At 35.2% G+C, this 20076-nt stretch overlaps 1 protein-coding gene across 1 annotated transcript in view; it reads left to right on the forward strand.

Annotated features, from left to right (window-relative positions):
• The window catches only part of LRP1B (LDL receptor related protein 1B), a gene marked incomplete at both ends in the record, with an annotated part of 589444 nt that overhangs the window by 372534 nt on the left and 196834 nt on the right, over positions 1–20076 (forward strand). The window contains 4 exons of the mRNA XM_079539425.1: positions 10209–10431; positions 12745–12916; positions 14810–14953; positions 16959–17195. Of these exons, the coding sequence (XP_079395551.1) occupies positions 10209–10431; positions 12745–12916; positions 14810–14953; positions 16959–17195 (776 nt within the window). The remainder of the gene's footprint in view (positions 1–10208; positions 10432–12744; positions 12917–14809; positions 14954–16958; positions 17196–20076) is intronic.

Consider the following 20076-nt stretch of genomic DNA (forward strand, 5'->3'; position numbering starts at 1 on the left):
CCTCAATTAGATCAGAGTAGTTCCCTAAACTGTGATGTTCACTGCTTAGTCACACTAGGAAGCTGCATGTGGAGGATCAGCTCTGTCAAATGCAGATTGTCTCTTGTTTTCTGTGCTTTGCTGAGTGGCTATATGCATTTCCATAGAAAGAGTCTTCCAAACCCTTCTGGGCAACCTGTTCCAGTGGTCTGTCACCCTTACTGTAAGGGAGTTATTCTGCATGTTAGTATGGAACTAACTGTGATAATTTTTAGGCCATTTCTCCTTTTCCTATCGTTATGCACCATTGAGAAGAGCCTGACCTCATCCATTTGCCTCCCACCTTCCTTTAGGTATTTATAACATTAATCAGATCCCTCTCAGTCTTTTTCCCAGGCTGAGCAAATGGAGATTGCTAAGCCTTTACTCATACAGGAGATGCTCCAGGCCATTTCTCATTTTTGTGGCCCTCTGCTGGACTCCTTCTAGGAAATTCCTGGCTTCTTTGAACTAGACATGGTATTCTAAATGTGGCCTCACCTCGACAAGGTAGAGGAGGAGGATCACCTCTCAGCCTGCTTGCTGTGCCCAAGGCACCCTAGGATGCCATTGGCCTTCTTGGCCAGAAGATTATATTGCTGGTTCATGGCCAACCTGTTGTCCACCAAAACATTCAGGTCCTTCTCAGCAGAGCTCCTCTCCAGCAGGTCATCCTCTAACCTGTACTGATGCCTGTTGTTGCTCCTCCCTACATACAGGACTCTACATTTGCTCTTTTTAAACCTCATCAGATTCCTCTTTTTCAAGGACTGTATTTAAGTCAATTTTTGTGTATTTATTTATTGTACAACATGGTATATGTTTTCATCTGAGATTTTCCCCTTTGATGTCATGGATTATATTTTATACTTTAAATCAGGAGCTTTGAGGACAAGTGGTATCAAAGAACATATTGCTGCAATCTCATCAGCACAGCATTCTAGTTGTCTTCTCATAAATGTAGTGAAAGAATGCTTAGATCATGAAGTAAGAGTAAAACAAGCACACGGTTGTAGCTCCCACATCAAGGCTGTCAGCTTCCAACAGTCTACACCTTTGTGATTTCCAGAGATAAGAAATAGTTAATTGGGTTTAATAGCACAGATACAATTTCCATCCTTGAATTTGTTGATGAGAAGAAATACTCATCCTTCCTGTTGACTGCTAATTTATCATTACCTTAAATCATTTTTTTTAAAAGCTGGGGTCTGACGCTTCTGGGACCTACACCTCTGAATATAAGCCTAGCCTTTCATCAAATCTGCATGCAAAGGAGGAGCCCTGAGATTTCTAAAGCTTGCAAAAAGTGAATTTTTGATTAGTTTCATATAATCCTCTATAATGATGATTATTGTAGCATTTTGTGTAAGAGATAGATGAGACAGGATCTCAAATGCCAGCTATTAGTGACATTTAGATTGGCATAGGTCACAAAATATCAAGGAGAAAGAACTGTTAAAAATTACTTTTCACGTTAATAATAAATACTTAAATAAATTACTATTGTAAAAATGATGCCTTTTTCATTCTTAATAACTCTAATGTAAATAGGAAAAGTTGGTGGTCAGAAACCTCAAATTTGAAAACAAAGCTTGTTTAATTTAACATAGAAATCTACAGTGATGGGTGTAGGTGATGTACAAAGCATAATTTTATCTCTCCAACAAACTGAATGGCTTTGTTGTTGCATTTCATAGTGCCAAAAATTTCATAACTAAAATTTCTAAAACTGGACTGAAAGAGTCATTTGAGAAGTGGGTTTAGTTTCAGGAATTATCTCCCAAATTGCCCGCTACTGTCTGTATATATACTGTCTGTATAACTTTAAAAAGCTGGCTATGCTACTGCTCTTGCTGTACTAATTTAGTCCACTTAGCTGCAGGCCAGTAGTCTGATTGTTTTCCCGTTAGCCTGAATTTTGTTAGGATGGAAATCAAACACACTTTCAGGGTTCTTCCTTTTTATTTTTATTTTTATTTTTTTCTGCAAGTTCTGAACAACTAATGATTTTCCTGTGTTCTTTTTTCCAAAATCCTATTTTTAGAAAGTGATTTTTGATGTTTATTTTTTTCTGCAAAAAGGAAAATGTTTATTAAAAAGTGATTTTTGATGTTTATTTTTTCTGCAAAAAGGAAAATGTTTATTAAGTTTAGGAGAAAACTGGTCTTGAGCTTTTTTGTTATTACTATGAGAAAACTTCATTACAATCGTAATTAAGCCTTTGAAAATAACTCTGTCAATGTGCTTATTCTGATAGGTACTTGTGTTCTTGTAGATATTTTAAATGGTGAAGATGCACCATCCCATTATTGAAGAAATCATTCAGAGAAGAATACCATAAATATTACGCTTTAAAAAATCTCTACTTGATTTTGAAGAATATGATGGACCATGAGTTTCCAATGAAGGAACATAATTTTTATATTCTTTGAAATTATTTCACTCCACGTTGTATATCTGATAAAATATATTAAATTGTCCTCTGATGTAATTACAAGGAAAATCCAAGATCTATATGTTCATCATTGTGTTCTTTCTAGTTATAAATTTAAGTACATCTAAGAGCATGATTTGAGTGTTAATACACATTTTCTGAATATGGAGAAGCCCACATGCCAAATATTTTTGGTTTGGTATGTACTGTTCTGTAAAAACAGAAACACTCATATTAAGCAAGATAAATATTTTATTAGAGTGTGTATGGGTTTCCTACCTATTTGCTTTGATTGTGAAGAGCTTGTGAAAGAAAACAGAAATTGTGTGAAGAGATTGTAAGTTGTATGGTTATCTTTCTATCCTACTGTCATATTCTATTCCTACTGTACCCAGAAATGGTGGTTTGGAGAGCCCTTTTTGGTTACCATGCTGAAGAGCGAGCTTATTTTGGTGAAAAAGGGAAGAGACAAAACATTTAAGGGTCATTAATACTTCCAGAAAGCATTACATATGCTTAATTGCCATCCCTAAGACAAAAGGAATGAATGGACTAGGGGACATGGTTTAGTGGGGAGATATTAGAGGTGGGTGGATGGCTGGACTAGATGATCTTAAGGTCTTTTCCAACCTTGGTGATCCTATGATTCTGTGAAGGCTTTTATTCCCTCAAAAGTGGAAAGGTTCAAGAATGATAAATTCTTCACAGGATTTTGCTTTGATAAGCTTAAACAATAGGAGAGCATACAATTGAATCAGTGTAATAAATCACTGTCCTGAATTATGGTATTCCATTTGCTTTATAATGTTTCTGAGCATGCTTATTTCTGTGTCTCTAAGGAAATTATGTAAATGTGTTTTGTTTTCTTTCCTGACAGTGGAAATAAGTTTGGTTTTCTCTTAGCAAAGATAGACAATTTTAGCAGGAAGAAAATAGTTACAGAACTCTTCTCCTGGATTGTGTTGCTCTGCTTATTAAGAAGTACAACAGACAATTTGTAGCTACTTTAGCAGGGAGCCAAATATGGTTCTTTTTAATCCATACTTAAATTCACAATTTCTTACTCTCTTCCCTACTCGCAGTGCTGCCTATCTTACTGCAAATCAGAAAACCTTTGTTTAAACAGTTGACTTCTGTGTTTAAAAAAAAAAAAAAAAAAAAAGCATTATTTTCTTACAAATGTTCCCTCTACAGCTTCTGGTTTCGCTTTGGCTGGTTTTGCCTATATTCTTTTGTGAAACAAATGGTGTATTTGAGCTAGGCTCTGTGCAGTGAGAATAAGCTGTCTAACTGACTTTTTTTTTTTTTTCTAAGGCACAGCTCTTTGCTTTTCTCTGTGTGGTGCTAAATCCACAGTTCTCTATGCGAAAATATCATTTTATTATTTTACAATTTTCACTCATTACCAGGAGTTTAGAATATTGGGAACATTTTCAACATATGTCCACCCTTACATTACAGAAATCACAAAGGAGCTGTAATGAAATTTCACTACTATAAAGCCTTTGAAACATTCACCTATCACTTCCATCACTTCCTTCCTAAAACAGCTATGAAGTTAAAACATGTCTCTAGAGAGCCTTCTGGTTTTTAGCCCATCTAATACACCAATAATTTTCAAGGGGAAGTTATTGTTATCACGATGGATGCTATATTGTGCTAGAAAGGTGGGAGGAAAAAGACCCCAAAACAAAGTGTCTTGCCTTCCTATCTTAGGGAGGAAGGACCTTTTGTCCCATATGTCACAGCTGTTTTAAATATTGTGTATCATAGAATCACAGAATGGCCTGGGGTTGAAAAAGACTATAAAGATCATCTAGCTTATGGCCAAATCATATTCCCCAAGTACCTTAATGTGTCTGGTATGCTAAGGGTCATGGCCAGTTTACCACCAAAAATGTGTTAAGTCAGTGTGGTTGACTTATTTTGCTTCATGTGTAGGTAAAGAAAACTACTAAACTCAGAAATCAATCAAAATATTAACAGAGAGGAAAATGTTCCTGGACCATGCTATAAGACATACTATTAATTAAATGCAATTTAAATTATATCAAATAATCTTCATTTAGATTAAATGCAGTAGAAATCAGATACAAGATTTCATATCTGTCCTCTGCTGATAATTCAGTAAATAGACTGACACTACAAAGTTTGTGTATGAGTGGACCATCCCATAGATGCTTTCAGGCACTCTTAATTTATTAGCTGTTTTTCATCTCCTCCAAAGAAAGTTGCTTGTTTTGTCATTATTCGTATGATTTCAATTATTACATATTTAATTATATATAGCCAATGTGCAAGTTCAATTATATAGTTTATCTTGCTGTATTTATACTGTGTGCTGTAGTGTATCTGGCTGCTTCCACTCAGTGTCAGAGGTATTCTCATTAATTCTTAAGCAGTTTTTTTTTAAAATACTTATTAAATACTTCATAATTTAAATGCTTATTTAAATACTTATTTTGTTATTAATTTTCATCCCATTTCTACAACATCAGTTCTGAATTTTTCCCACACCATAATCTATTCTCTGAATTAGAAAAAAGTTTCTACCTTGGCATCATTCATACACACCAAAGCATATGTTTACTTCTTTTTCCACTGCACAAGATTTCTACCAATACCATCAGGATATCCTGAATAGTTCTCTATCTTGGTAATGATCCTTTCAATGTAATTTCTGAAATCTGAATACTGCATTTTCTACTCTCACCTCCTCTTGAAGTGTGCCATCGATGCTTTTCCTTTAATCTGGATGGCTGTGGTCTACCACAGTAGCAATGTCTAAGAAAGCAACGTTTCTGTATATATATTGTACTAAATTATGTTTATTCTCCATTCTTTCATTTGGTTTTAAACCACAGCATACTACAAATACCTGATAGTTTATTTTCAGTACATCTGTCCTGTCTAAGCAATTCTGAAATTGTGCTTTGCTTTCCTCATAAGAGGCTCAATAACATGTTTGTCTTCCAAAGATCAATTGAAGGAGCACCTGAGGTGTAAGAGCCAGCTTGGGAGCTAGGAGAGCAATGAGTACTGGAAGCAGGCTGGCTTCAAGTTATCCAGTGAAGTCAGTGAGTCTGGGGCCTGGCAACGAGATGTGTGAGCTTCTGGGCATGATTAGGTGTATCTCTTTCCTATTACAAAGAATAATTAAAAATTGAGGAGAATAATGAGTGAAAAATAATAATACTACATATAAATGTGCTCAAATGTAAAGCAGAGTTGTATTTGCCAGGGAAAAAATAGCCATTTTTTCATTATACCATGTAGTATTGTTCTTTTTTATTAGTAGTTTTATTTTTTGCCAAAAGAGTTGTGGAATTGTGAAACTTTGTCCCCTGAGAATTGTCTGATTGTGCTACACATTATTTGGTTTCTTAGATGCATAAGAATATAATAGATTTCACTCATCCACCGGGCCAAATGTAGCTTTGCAAGGAGAACTCATTTCTTCCAAGGCTAATTAGATGGGTGGATTATGAATGTTGTGACTGAAAGCTTGGAAAACAGAAGTAAGCAATAAAGAGAAGCCAATGGGAGAATAAAAACTGAACACAAGGATGGTAAGGGAGGCATATAATGTTTTACAGATGAACTAAGTAACTATCTGGGTCTGAAAGGAAATTTCTATTGAGGACAGATATCTTTTGTCAGAAGAGAGCAGCAGGTCTTCTGAGGCCCGCGTAGCTAGTTGGGAACATGGAGAGTAATGATAGAGAAGAGATGAGTCTGTGACCACTAGTATTGGAACTGGGAAGCTCGCTGTTGTCTCATGTGGCATTCTTAATTAAGCTTAAATTAAGTTTTATTTGTAATGTGGCTTTGTTGCTGTTTGTCATTCTTGGGGTTTTCATTTGAGGATATTTTGAATTATTACAAGGATGTTATTGATCAGATGAGGAAATAATTCCTATGCTTTCCTATCTGAAACCAAACTCTTGACTGGAAAAATCCAACCATCAGTTTTTCAGACTTACTGTTCAGTTATGGAATGCATTGGGTTTCATAGCCTAGAGAAAGTAAGCTAAGAACTGGGAAATCAGCAGAGGGAGGAAGATTCGTGTAATAGCTGGTGATAGGATGGCCGTAAATCAGCAGTGTAATAGAGCTGTGAAAATAGCAAATGCCATTTAGTGATGGATGAATCTCCATCAGATGCAGGGAAGTTACGATGACTTTGTACAGATACCAGTGAGCTTTCCACTAGAGCAGTGTATCCAGTGCTGACCATGCTGTGGTCAATAACTTGACCTAAAACTTGTATAACTGCAAAGAAGGTTGTCATGAAGAACCTGTCTGATGAGATGAGAAGATTGACTTTATTTGGTTAGCTCTAGCTGCTCAGTGGACAGTGGAAAATTGTGCTTGCCATCAGGAAATACATTTAGAAAGGAAAACAGGTAAAAGAAAAACTGCTGAAGCCATAGTGTGCTGTAGAAATTAGTAAATTGTGATGTAGTCTTGAGAAATCTTCACTGTTTTTTGGAGTGGTTATTAGCTGCCCAGGGGGGTGGTGGATTCCTGGAGGTGTTCAGGAAATGTTTAGATGTTGTACTGAGGAACATGGTTTAGCGGGAAATGTTGGTGATAAGTGAATGGTTGGAGTGGATGATCTTAGAGATCTTTTCCAACCTGGGTGATTCTGTGTTTCATAAACATTAGAATAAGCCATTCTGCCAGAGCCTCTTGGAATGAGCACTGGGACAAAACAACTAAATAATGAGTCTGACAAGTTTGAAAAAAGGTTAGTATCTGGTGCCTGCAAAGCACCTATACTTGAAGAAGATCGCCCATCTTGGTATTAATTAAAAGTTGACAGAATATGTGTTTTTTAGAGTTTTAAAGAGCTAGGAAATTATTCAAATTTTCTGTGCGTGAAGTCTGTAGCTCTCCAAAGAATAACATGCCTAAAAAAAAAAAAAAAAATTCCATTTAATGCCAAAGATTTTGCAGTTTTGTATCTGCCCCAGCTAGCATCCTCATTGATAGTCTCAGAAAATAAAGGCTGTAATGAACACAGATCTCCTTGCCCCTCATGGAATGATCTCTACCTCATGGTCAGTACTAATGCATAGTACATGGATTGTACGGGGAAATGCAAATGGTAAGTATTTGTGCTGAAACAGCTCTGTGAATTGATAAAGATTTCATCATCCTCTGCAGAAAATGAGAAGGCAAATCTAGCCTCATTTGTGAGCTTCAGAATTAGTCTTAAGTTGAAATTAATACCCGTGTATCCTTGAGAACTCCCAAGGCAAAGGAAAAAATAGTGTAACCTTGGGTCAGCTTCATGTGTTAGAAATGCAATTCTGATCTAAGCCTTACTATAAAAATCCGTTAGTATTTTAATGCAGACTTGCGTTTCAGATTTAGATGGTAAAGCATCTAATTTTCCTAACTTCCTAACTTTCGTTATGCTTTGATCGTGTGGCAACAGTTGGGTGATTACTTTCTTGCTCTGTCTATTGCCTCTACGTTAAAAGTTAATGTTATTGTCAGTCTTCAGGAGAAGAATAATTATTTTTCAAAATTAAAAATTTGTATATTATTTACGCAGGAGACATTTTTCCTTAACAAAAATGATGTTAATAGAAATCAGATATTTAGGAAACAAAGAAATACCTTCCCCATTCCTGAAAGCTGGGAAAAAAAACTATTTAAATTAGCTGTTTTTTTTCTGTACCCATTTGTTACTTACTTGTAAAAGTTTTTTCCTAATCGTGCAAGTGAATATAATTGTAGAAGGTAATTATCATTTCTAACTTTGTATATTAGTCTTTTCTTATACCACGTAGAACCATTAATCTTACGTAGGAATGATGTTTGCTAAGCAAACAAGTAGAGTCAGCCTGAAGTCAAACTTTGGGTCTTTGTAGCTCCTCTGTGTATGTGTGCATGAGGACCTATATAAACATACACGTGTGTTTATATATATCTGCATAAATATATATAGGTACATGTGTGCTTGATCACAGCAACAGCACAACTTCTGTGATTGCAAAATGAGCTTTGATTTGAATAACTGAATCTTAAAATATAAATTTCTACTATAAATCTAAATATGATCCCTTCAAATTATCGACATCTAATGTTTTAACTTATTTTAAATGTAATAGCTGTTAGACTTATTACTGCTGATTAAATACACACACACATATATTCTCATTAATTTATTTGGCTGTTTTCATTCCAAACAAAACATTCGCTTTGCAGACATAATTTTTGCTTTGCATATCATCTGTAGCATGCACATTTTGATTAAATGAATTTAAATGTTAAGTGTGTGGGTTTTTTTTTAAATGTTCTAAAAGTGCAGCTGTGGTATGGAATTACAATGAAGGACAAGACAGGAATTCAGAATGATTTTGATTAATCAGATTCTCTGTCAGGAATGGAGTTATCCCTCAGTAATATGTTAGGTTAAGTTTACTCTGCCTTTATGACCTGGTGATGGACTATGTGACCTTTCAAATTCTCCTCAAGCCCTGTTTTATGATTCTGTGATCAATTCATTTTAGCATTTTACAGCTACTCTATCTATGCTACCAATAATTCTTATGCCTTCAACATTTTGGTTGATGTTCTAATATTTTTTTTTTAATATGAAATACTCTTTGTCTACATTAAATAAATAATAATCCATTCTAAATATGGTAATAGTGAAGGATGTGGTTCTTATTTCGCTACACAGCAATCATGTATTCTTTCTAGCCTAATATTTCTGAATGCTGAATTTCTGTAATAGGTTACAGGGCTATAAATTACCGTTCTTCAACATGAGCATATATCAGGTTTTTTGTACTGTTGATGTAGGGTTATTACCAGTAATGGTAATAATTGAGGACATAATTCACTTCATTTGCAAAATGAAATCCTGATTCTCAAGGTAGTTTTAGTAGCATTGAGTCTGGAATTGCATTATTTGTTATAATATGTTAAAGTCATGGCAAGGTGGTCTTTGCTTGCAAATGTGATTTAATATCACAAATAGTTAATCTTGTTATAATATTGTCAAGTTAATCAGAATTGATTTGTTTAGTAAATCCACTGAATACTAATCATTGCTTGGGTTGAGAAGATTTAGTAGCAATTTTAAGTCTTCAATAATTTCCCTTTATTCTTGGATGAAGTGACTCATTGAATTTCTGGAAATCTTTTAAAGACTTTTTTTCAATTGGTAGTCCTGTGCCAGTCAGCCTCTGAAGATGTTATAAATGCACTACAATGATGCATTGCACATCTTCTTTAGAAACACATTTTCATAAACGTGATATTATGAATCACCGTATTTGCTTTACCTTATATGTAATGAATTGTTCTCCAAACCATCTAAGTGCTTCCTGGATTTGTCCCTCTTTAGTATTTGTAATTACTTTGCCTTTTTTTAATAGTGATTGTGTGGATATATTTAAGATTTCATTATAGTCTCTATACATGTATACACTGACCACAAAAACAAGCAAACCAACACAACACAAAATGATTATTCCATCAAGGATCTATATGAGGTATAATGAAAATGCATTCATGCTCCTTTAGGTATGTTTCTGTATATTCTACTCAAAGAAAATATGTAGCTGTGGATTTCTTAGAAGATATGGTGAAGTTCTTTGTTAATCACTGTTGACTATTAATAAATTTAGTCTCTGAAATGACAAGGAAAGAAATCCTGCTTTGCAAAGAGCCACCGGGAGCTTTGTGCTATGCTTGCACCTTTTGAAACTCACAACATCTTATTTTCTTTCCACAGAAAGCTTTTCTTTACAGACTATGGGAATGTTGCCAAGATTGAGAGATGTGACATGGATGGAATGAACAGAACATGGATAGTAGACTCTAAAATTGAACAGCCAACTGCTCTTGCACTAGACCTCATCAATAAATATGTGTACTGGGTTGACATTTATCTGGATAATGTGGAAGTTGTTGACTATGAAGGGAGAAAGAGGCATACAGTCATAAAAGGGAGACAAGTAGGTATTTATTTGAAAAATACGAAAATGTAATAATGTCAATATACAAACATGTATAATGTCAATAAACTTTAAAAGATCCACTGCATGTTTTGTTTTATTTGCAGTTTAGCCACATTTTGCAACCTATGAACTTCCTTGTAGTTCTTCTTCAACAACGCACCATTTAAGTCTCAGTTCCCATTGTAGAAGACTTTAGGAGGGAAAATATGGAGCAATGGGAAGATACCAGGCAATAAATTACTAAAGAACATATTGTCAATTCAGGAAGGGAAGATTAACTGGTGGAGGAATGTTAAAGAAACAGAAGAACAGCAGAAGTTATTCACCTGTTCAAACCAATGAAAATGACCTTAAGTCATATTTTGTGAATGGTAGTGATGTTTTCTTCTTAATTGATCCAGATGTTCAGCGTCATAAATACAAACACTGAGTCTGGAAGCTTTTGAGCAGGACTGTATCAAGCTGTCGTTGTTTCAGTTTGGAGAGCAGAATAATAGTTAGCAGTTCTACACAATTGCAAGGCTCATGAAAATCAAAAGAAAGTTTGCAGTGATCAAACCATTATTGGTTGCTAGTCAGACTATAGGGACTGGTGTGGATACCTTGGATACATGTTTCTGCTTGAGGTTAAACAGGGTGTGCAGGATGTGCATGTAGAACAAGTATTTTACTTGTTCTGCTGTAGTTCTTTGCTCAATCACCAAATGACAAATTGTTAACATAGCCAGCAAACTATTCTCAACAAATTTCACAGGTTAAAGTTTATTTCCTAAGTACAAGCATAGCAGAAGTCATGGTTTCCAAATGATACAGGCTTTTTGATCGATAGCCTGTGTGGCTTTCAAAGGGCTATTCTTTGTAACAAACATTTCCATTCACGCGTGAGGTAGCAGAAAATCTGTGGAAGTAAAAACTACCAAAATAACTAAGATTTTATACTCTGCATTATAAAAAGAGTCACACTGTTAAAATTGTAAATATTCCAATTTTCTTATGGGAGTTAAATAATAAAGCTTTAAACTTTGTACTAATGGTAACAGGGAAGAAAGAAAGTTAATGCAGAGGAGAATCCAGAAATTTGGTACAGATTCATCGTTATTATCAAGTCTGTTTTCTTTTCCATTTATGGTTTTACTATAGTTGGATTGAATTCCTATTGGGTCTTAGTGAAATACTGCCATTGATTTTATTTATTAATTTAATTTTTAACTGCTTAAAAGCAGAAAATTATGGAAAATTTGGTCAACTTGAGATAGTTTTCAGGAACCACTGAAATATTTGATGCACAGCAGCTTTTGGATCATCTTTAGTTTTGGTTTGTGGAGTGTGTCTGAATTTCTGAGTAAATGAGCTGAGTAAATACTCTGTGGTGAATAATTTATTGATTACACTAGTAAGAATTTCAGCCTGTAAATGTCTGAACACTTGCCAACAAATTCTCTTTAGCTTGCTCAGCTTTCAAAATTGCTCAATTTTGAATTTTCTAAATCCGTACATCAAGCACAACCTCTGTATAATTAAACACATCATGTTTGAGCTGTCATTGGCTAATTAACCAACTGTATTTAAGTAACTTTCAATCAGTGTAGTTGTACACATTAGAGATGAATAAAATAGAGCTTGCTTGTGGTTAAGCAGTACTGTGTGACCATAGGCAGATTCAAAGGTTATTCAAAGGTAGAACACAAAAGGAGCACCATTATAGTTAGTTACTTAAAAAAAAAAAAATAAAATGTATTCAGTGGTAATATCTTGCTCTGGTGACATCACTTTCATTATGTCACAGTGAAAAAATACATGTAATCAACCTGTAAACTATCTGTATTTACTAATTTTATTAGTTAATGTTAGCTAATGTTAATGATGGTTACTAATTTTTAATTAACATTAGCTAATGCTAATGTATTATGTTGCATTTAAGACAACATGCAAGAGTTTTTAATTGAAAAGATGGAGAAGCCATGGCATTTTAAGAATAAATGAATGGATTTGTGGTAAATATTTTGCATTTTTTTCCCTGCTTGTTTAAGGTTAGAAAAGTTTTATACATCCCTGTTCATTTGCATCGGAACTGGACTGAGTGACCTTTAAAGGTTCCTTTCAACTCAATTCTATGATTACAAACATAGGAACTAGGTTTGTGATGTAGTTTGCATTTTTTCACTGATTTTTATCAGTATATTCACAAATTATGTTGTACAGTTTGATCTGCGCATTGGACATTATTATTTGATGCTTATAAAATGTATACCTAAATGAATATCTAAAAATATTCAGTTAAAATAATGATTGTTTCCATCTCTTTTCCAGGTTAGGCATCTCTGTGGTTTGACAGTATTTGAAAACTACTTATATGCAGTTAATTCAGATAACTTCAGTATTTGGCAAATAAATAGATATAATGGCACTGATGCTCGGTCCCTTACCAGACTTGAAAATGCAAAGGAGGTCCGTGTGTACCAGAAAAGAACTCAAACATCAGGTGAGATGAAAATTCCTCATTCTAAAACCAGTTATCAGTTGGGTGTGTTTTCAAGGAAGCATTCTTATAGAAATATGCAGTTAAAACTTATCACTGCTACAAAATTTTCTACAACTTCATCTGCCTAGATTCCTGTGTCTTTCACTGCCAGTTTTCTTGCTTCCCTAAGCTCCTACAACTGATTCCTGAGCATTCAACTTGGAGAGCTGCCAATGAGCTCTGCTTTGCGAGCTCTTTGACTTCATGCATACAGCCTTTTGGGGATTTAACACTCTCAGAATTGTTAGGTGTCCAATACCACCCACCTGCTTGGGTCTCAGACCTTGGAGATTCCTGCTTTCTCTGGATCTGCTTTTGACACAGAGTACAAACCTGGAGGGACTCACAATTCCTTCCCTCAGTCTTTGAGGTTGCCAAAATGAATGGAAGTTGGGCAGCTAGCCTGCTGAACTGCCAGCACAGTGGGGGAATTGGTACTCACTTTTCCCCTGCTTGAATAAATGCCATCTTTGGCCTTCAATCTCCATTTGATTCTGGAATTAGAAACTTCTAAATACTCAGAATTTTTGTTAAAATATCAATTTCAGATGTCCAGTGCGACTTGAATCGTGGATCCAGTCACCTATTTTTTCTGCGCTCAGAACATCAGTATGATTTATAGGATAACAAGATCCAAAATGCTTACAGTGATATTTTATCAATTAACATATTTCGATATGACTCTAGCAATAAAATCTAGAATCCTCTTGATGATTGCTGGTTATAAAAAGCTAACACATCAATTCTGGTGATAAATGTCAATGTTATTAAACACACTGGCTGCTCTGAGAGAAGTTTCAAAAAAAAGAAAAAGATCTCTAAACCGGTGGAGTTTGGATGAACTAATTTTACTGTATTGCTGAAGGCACTGATTTGCAGATGTTAGTGTCTGATAGAGGCAGCAAAGACTTTCTCCTCACTGTAGGCCCCCCTTGCGTATCCCTGAGGGACTCAGTTTGAACATTGGCGACACGTGAGCACAGCGTAATCTCGTGTTGCCTCCTCTAATTACTCTGTTCCTCCTGCCCTTTGTTCACTCTGCAGCTTCTTTTGTTTTGAATGGGCATGTTCGTTGCTTGTCAAGATTTGCTGGAAAGGTTGTCTGAACTTGGTGGAAATTCTGTATACCTCTAACAATATCGACCTTAAACCTCTGGATTACTTTTACGAAAGAACTAAAAAGCTTGAAGGGAAGTAGAAGAGCTAAAATACTGTTGTTCAGTTGTAGGCCAGTGTAAGGTAAAAGGATAGATCTTGTCTTCTGATCAGAATTACCTTTAAAAAATTTAAAAAGTTAACTTGACAAGCTATTCTGCTAATTTAGAGCTATGCATTTAAAACTATATCAAGGGAAAGGAATTCTTTAAATTCTTCAGCAGTTCAAATGCAGGGAAAGTGCTACAAGGCTTGTCTTGTTCTTTAGCTTCTGCATGGATGTCTTCCACAGAAAGATGCTTTCTAATAGTGTTGAACAAATAGTGACCTGGGGTGGGACAGCTCTCAAAACAAAAAAAAAAAAGAAAACAAAACTCACCAATAAAATAAATTGAACAAAAATAAAGGGAAAGAAATCTGGCTATCTCAGGAGATTGCTGCCTGGCAAATAACTTCAGAATCTCATTAAAGCAATAACCTCCTAGAGTTGATAGCCACAAGATGATCCTTTGGATATGCCAATTTGTCTGTCTTGAATATTATCTTTAAAATCACCTTGTTATATTTTGGGAAAGATCGTGATGAAAATTCCTTTTTTTTTTTTTTTTTTTTTTTCATGTCTAAACTTTCTACACACTGAAGCATATAATTATCCTACTTCAAATGGATTTCAATCATGCTGTTTTTCACTCTCTGCAGTCAGAAGCCATGCATGTGAGGTGGACCCATATGGAATGCCAGGGGGATGTTCACACATCTGTCTGCTCAGCAGCAACTACAAAACACGGACTTGTCGCTGCAGGACTGGCTTCATCTTGGGAAGTGATGGCAGGTCATGCAAAAGTATGTAATAAAAATCAGAGAGCTTGCCAGCTGCTAATATTTCAGGGCTTAGCTCTGCATGCTATCTAACATGTAATCAATAGCAAAAGAAATCACATGGTCTGTTTTCAGGTAATGTTGTTTTGTAACATATTTACCTGATGCTTTATTCATATATTCCTTTTATTCACTTAAAATGATTTTACTTGACTAGGATCAGTTCACACAAGTGACAATTTAGACATGGGATGCTGTTTAAAGAGTTCTAAAAATCATCATTAGCTATGTTAGTCAATTTTACTGTTTTTTCTATATACTGTGCATTCTGACAATACATGAGGGCTGCTATGCTGTTTAATACTTTCAGTTATTATCCATTTCTACCCACACAATCATCTTAATATTTAGAAATGGACCCTTCATGTAAACAAGGCAAGCAAGTTTCATCTGATAATACTTTGCAGCAGGAGAATTGATGTGTGTAACTGTGGTTATATCTGCCACAAACGCATGGCTGATGTGACAGAAGGATGGGGTGCCATACAGAAGGACATGGACAGATTTGAGAAGTTGGACTCACAGCCCTACAGAGAAGAACTTGGGGGTTCTGGTAGATGAAAAGTTCACTCTGAGTTAGCAGTGTATGCTTTGCAGCCCAGAAGGCCAACAGCATCCTGGGCTGCATCAAACCAGGACTAGTCAGTAGGGTGAGAGAGATTATTGTCCCCCTCTGCTCTTTCCTCATGAGGCTCTATTTGGAGTACTCTGTTGAGGATTGGAAGGAGGCCAGAGGGGTTGTGAAGGGTTAGAGCACCTCTCCTATGAAGGATGAAGGGAGCTGGGCTTGTTCAGCCAGGAGAAGAAAAGGCTCCAAGGTGACCTCGCTGCAGCCTTCCAATACATAAGAAAGATGTAGAAACACTTATTGTGAGGACATGTGTGATAGGACAACAAAAGGTTAGATATAAGGAAGACATTCTTTATTATGAGGACTATGAGAGATTAGCCTGCTCAGAAAAGCTCCATCGAGCATCCAGGATGGTTGGGGGCTTTGGGCAACCTGGTGAAGTGGAAAGCATCTGTGCTAATGGCAGGGAGTTGGAATTAAATAGCTTTTAAGGTCCCTTCCAATTTAAATCATTCTGTAATTCTATTTTTGTTCTTTTTTTTTTTCTTAATCAAATGATATATTTCAGGTGAAAGGCATGCAACTGAATCCATTGGTAAATGCTGGAAGATAAATACATTTGAACATGAATTTGTCACTGTTTTCACTAGCAACTCCAATGAACGTAAAGAAGCATTGAGGAAAAATAATATATTTGAGAATTTTAAGAGGTCTATTTATAGAATGAAGTATCTAAGGATATTTATAGCATAAAGTATATTGTTAGTATATCTCAGTTATTTGTAATTAAGCTATTTAATGAAACTGTAAAAATCTCTTGAGAAGGAAATACAGATATCCGTGTTTTGTATCTCAGCATGAAAGAAATAAGTATGTCAATCTGTTGTATTCTTTCTTTCATTTGAAAGTAATTTGCTATAAGCTTTTGCTTGCTTCTGAGAAACTTCAGGTGAAAAAAGATAAAATGGTGTTCTGTATTTGCTGAAGTTTACAGTCGTTTTAGATCTAATGATTTCTTCAGTCATGGTCTACATTACCTGGATAGATCCTAATGAATTGTAAAATTAAATGTCTGCAATGCTATATATATATGCATTTCACATTAGATGTAAGGTTATTCTGTGATCTAGCATTTCTTTTCAGTCTGAACTTTTACAGAAGAGAAATAATTAGATGTAAGCAGTTCACCAAAGTAATTTGTATTTTAATGAAGGTAATGTAATTAGCTAGATTTCTTGAGTTTAGATACCTTTGGAATATATGAAAGTTTAATTTTTGGTATTGAATAATGCTTCTGCTCCCCTACTAATTGTGCCAGTTCATTAAACAGTGACTCTATTCACTGTAAAGAAGATTAGGCGACATCACTTGTTTATGTTTGTAATCTTTCTTTTGCAGGACCAAAGAATGAATTGTTTCTTTTTTACGGGAAGGGACGCCCAGGAATAATACGAGGAATGGACCTGAATACCAAAGTATCTGATGAATACATGATCCCTATAGAGAACTTAGTCAATCCTCGTGCTCTGGATTTCCATGCAGAAACCAATTACATTTACTTTGCTGATACTACCAGTTTCCTAATTGGTCGGCAGAAAATTGATGGCACAGAGAGAGAAACAATCCTCAAAGATGGTAGGAATGCTAACAGAAGATTTAAAACTTTATGTAATCTACCCTTTGAAAGCAGACCCAAACTTGACCTTGTACAAACTTGGAGTTATATTTTTTTTTTCTTACAACTTCCTATTTTTTTTTTTTAAGTGCAGAGATGCTGTTTGGTGATTGCTTAGCCTATAACTTGCCACTGAGTAACTCTTTATCTCCACTATATTCTTTCAGTTGATGGGATGAATCCATAATGTAACAGTTCACTGAATTATCCCATATCCTTAAGAATGTTATGAGACTTTTCTCTACAGCCTGAATCACAGTGTGGTTTCTGGAGTCTGTTCAAGTAGGTTGGCAGAGGAAGACTTTTTGTACTGCAGAATCACTAGCAATAGTAATAATAATAATAATTTGGGTGATTAGGATTGTTTTCTCTGATGCATTTTCCCTCCTGCCTGGAGAAGCCGTAGGAAAACCTAAGCATTTTTTGAGAATGCAAAGATATTTTTTACCATGTATTATAGGAATTAGAAAAAAATATCAGCACTTCTCTACTTTCCATGCCTCCCACCACATTGTATGGATTCTCACTGGCCAAGCATTCCATCTCTTTGTATTAAATGCTCTTTTACTAACTAAAGCTCCGATCTGTCAACTCACCTTTTCCTTTCATAGAACTATTTCATGAAATACTGCTTCAGTAGTTCTTTACCTCAGTTGAAGGTTACCTACAATTACCTACAGTAATTGTTTCCTAGTAGTCAAGAAGGAAAAAAAAAAACAAAACCCAACTGCTTTAATGCAGGGGTTGCCTTTCCTCATGATTCATAACCTACATTTTAATCCAGCTATCTCAGAGAAGTTAGCTTCCATTTACAATGAAATTGTTCTCTTTTTTTTGGTATAAGATCTCTGCAGACCTCAGCGTGCATAAAGGTACTTTCACTAGTAGCCATAAGAAGCTTTGTGATTGCTTAATAAGGGAAGGGTGTCTAAGCAATTTATGAATGCTCAGCTGCCAATTGTGTATTTCAGTTCACTGTGAATGGGGAAATACATAACACGCATCACAGAAGCTCCACTTCTACTGCTGAAAGTCTTTAACCAAAATACGCACATTTCATTTTACAGCAAAGTAATCCAAATGCAGAGTACAGGAAGGGAATGAATAGTATATAGACTTAAACATTGTAAGGTAATGCAAAAAAAGCATCCTTGCTGGGAAGTGTCAGACGGGTTAAGCTTGGTCAAACATGCAAGCATGAAAAAATATAGATATATATACATGCATACTGAATCAGCAACTTCTCCTAAGTAATGTTTAATTATAATTTTTGTTGTTTTATAAATACAACATAACAAAATGCCCAAGTACTATGAGGAGTTATGGATTGTTTGATCGTGTATTATTGGTATCCCTAATACTTAAAATGAATAAAAATCATTGTCATTCTCCCTCCCCACTCCTTTCCTAGGAATTTAGCTTGTTAGTTAGAACTTGGAGAAGTTATAACTTCAAAGTATGTTTAAAAAATACTTGTTAATGTATGTTTCATGATGTAAAAAATTAATATGGCCTCCAGCCATATCACCTCAGCTTTTTATTCTTGTCAGCTCTCAAGAACTCAGCAGGGATAGATTAAATCGTTCTCTGGTGGAAAGCTACTAGAGAAAATCAGGTGTGTCAGTAGGTGGTTTAATATTTGCTGGGAACAGCATGCTGCTAAGGAGCTCTATCTGCGGTAGGTGTCACTTCTCAGATTAGAAGTTGTCATTTTTTGTGACTATCAGGTTTTGCAAGAACAGATATGCTAGCTTGAACAACACTGTAACTCAGATAATTACGGTTTGCCTACGTGAGAGCCTGATCCTACGAGCTGTTGACTAGCAGTTGAGAATGCTGAGCACCTAATGCTGCTGGAGTTTGATTTCCCATATAGTTTCAGCTGTGATTTCCTATTCTTCACTTTGGAAAATAAACTGCTGTGTAGTATTGATAACTGTTAGACAGCTCACAGCAAAGCCAATCCTAGAGTTGGCAGCACAACTGCAAAAGTGGTGTACTTTCATCAGCAACAGAAAATGCTATAATTAAAGCTTCAAACTTATTTTGAAATCAATTTTTTTTATGTTGAAAAATGAAACAAAGCAGATTTTTTTTTTAACTGATTAAATTATTATTCAGTTGGAATACCATAAGGATGAACTCGTTCTTTCTTTTTGTTTTTTAAAGCATTTCTTTGCCCCATTGATATTGTGTGGGCCTTAGAGTTTTTTGTTATTCACTTTCCCATCCTTGCTAATGTTTACAAGGGTTAGCTTTGTGTTGAAGTAAGATTAAGGTAATCTATGTATCTGTGTTGGAGATCTATCTAGCTGGTTGGTATATGGAAAAGTAACTATTTTTACTTTTCCAAATCACTTTACATATGTCTTTTATTTTAGGCCATGCTAGGATACATGATTTGATGGACATTGATGGACCTAGGCCATTATGTACCCAATTACATGCTGTGCTTATAATATCTTACAATTTGCCACATTAGTTTTAAAATATGTCTTATGTTGTCTTTAGAAATATAAGCTTTTAAATATCTTACATGCCTATTCCATATGTATGGAGCCCACATACTACTGTTGACTATAAAATTCTGGTTTGAATTACAAATGTTAATTTTCCAGTTGTCAAGTGAACGATGATAAAAAATGGCCTTTGTTTTACTTCATTCTTTTTAAGTGTAAAGGGCTTTCCTGTAGAAAGTTGGCTCAGAATAGTGAAATCAATTTTGTTTAGCTAGAGTGGCAGAACAACCCACAGTAAAAGTAAAGAATGTATTCAAAGCTTTTAGATAGTTAAACAAAAGTGAATTTCAATTAGTTTTTATACTCTGTGTTTGGCTGAGCT

The sequence above is a fragment of the Tetrao urogallus genome, assembly GCF_951394365.1.
Source record: "Tetrao urogallus genome assembly, chromosome: 8".
NCBI lineage: Eukaryota > Metazoa > Chordata > Aves > Galliformes > Phasianidae > Tetrao > Tetrao urogallus.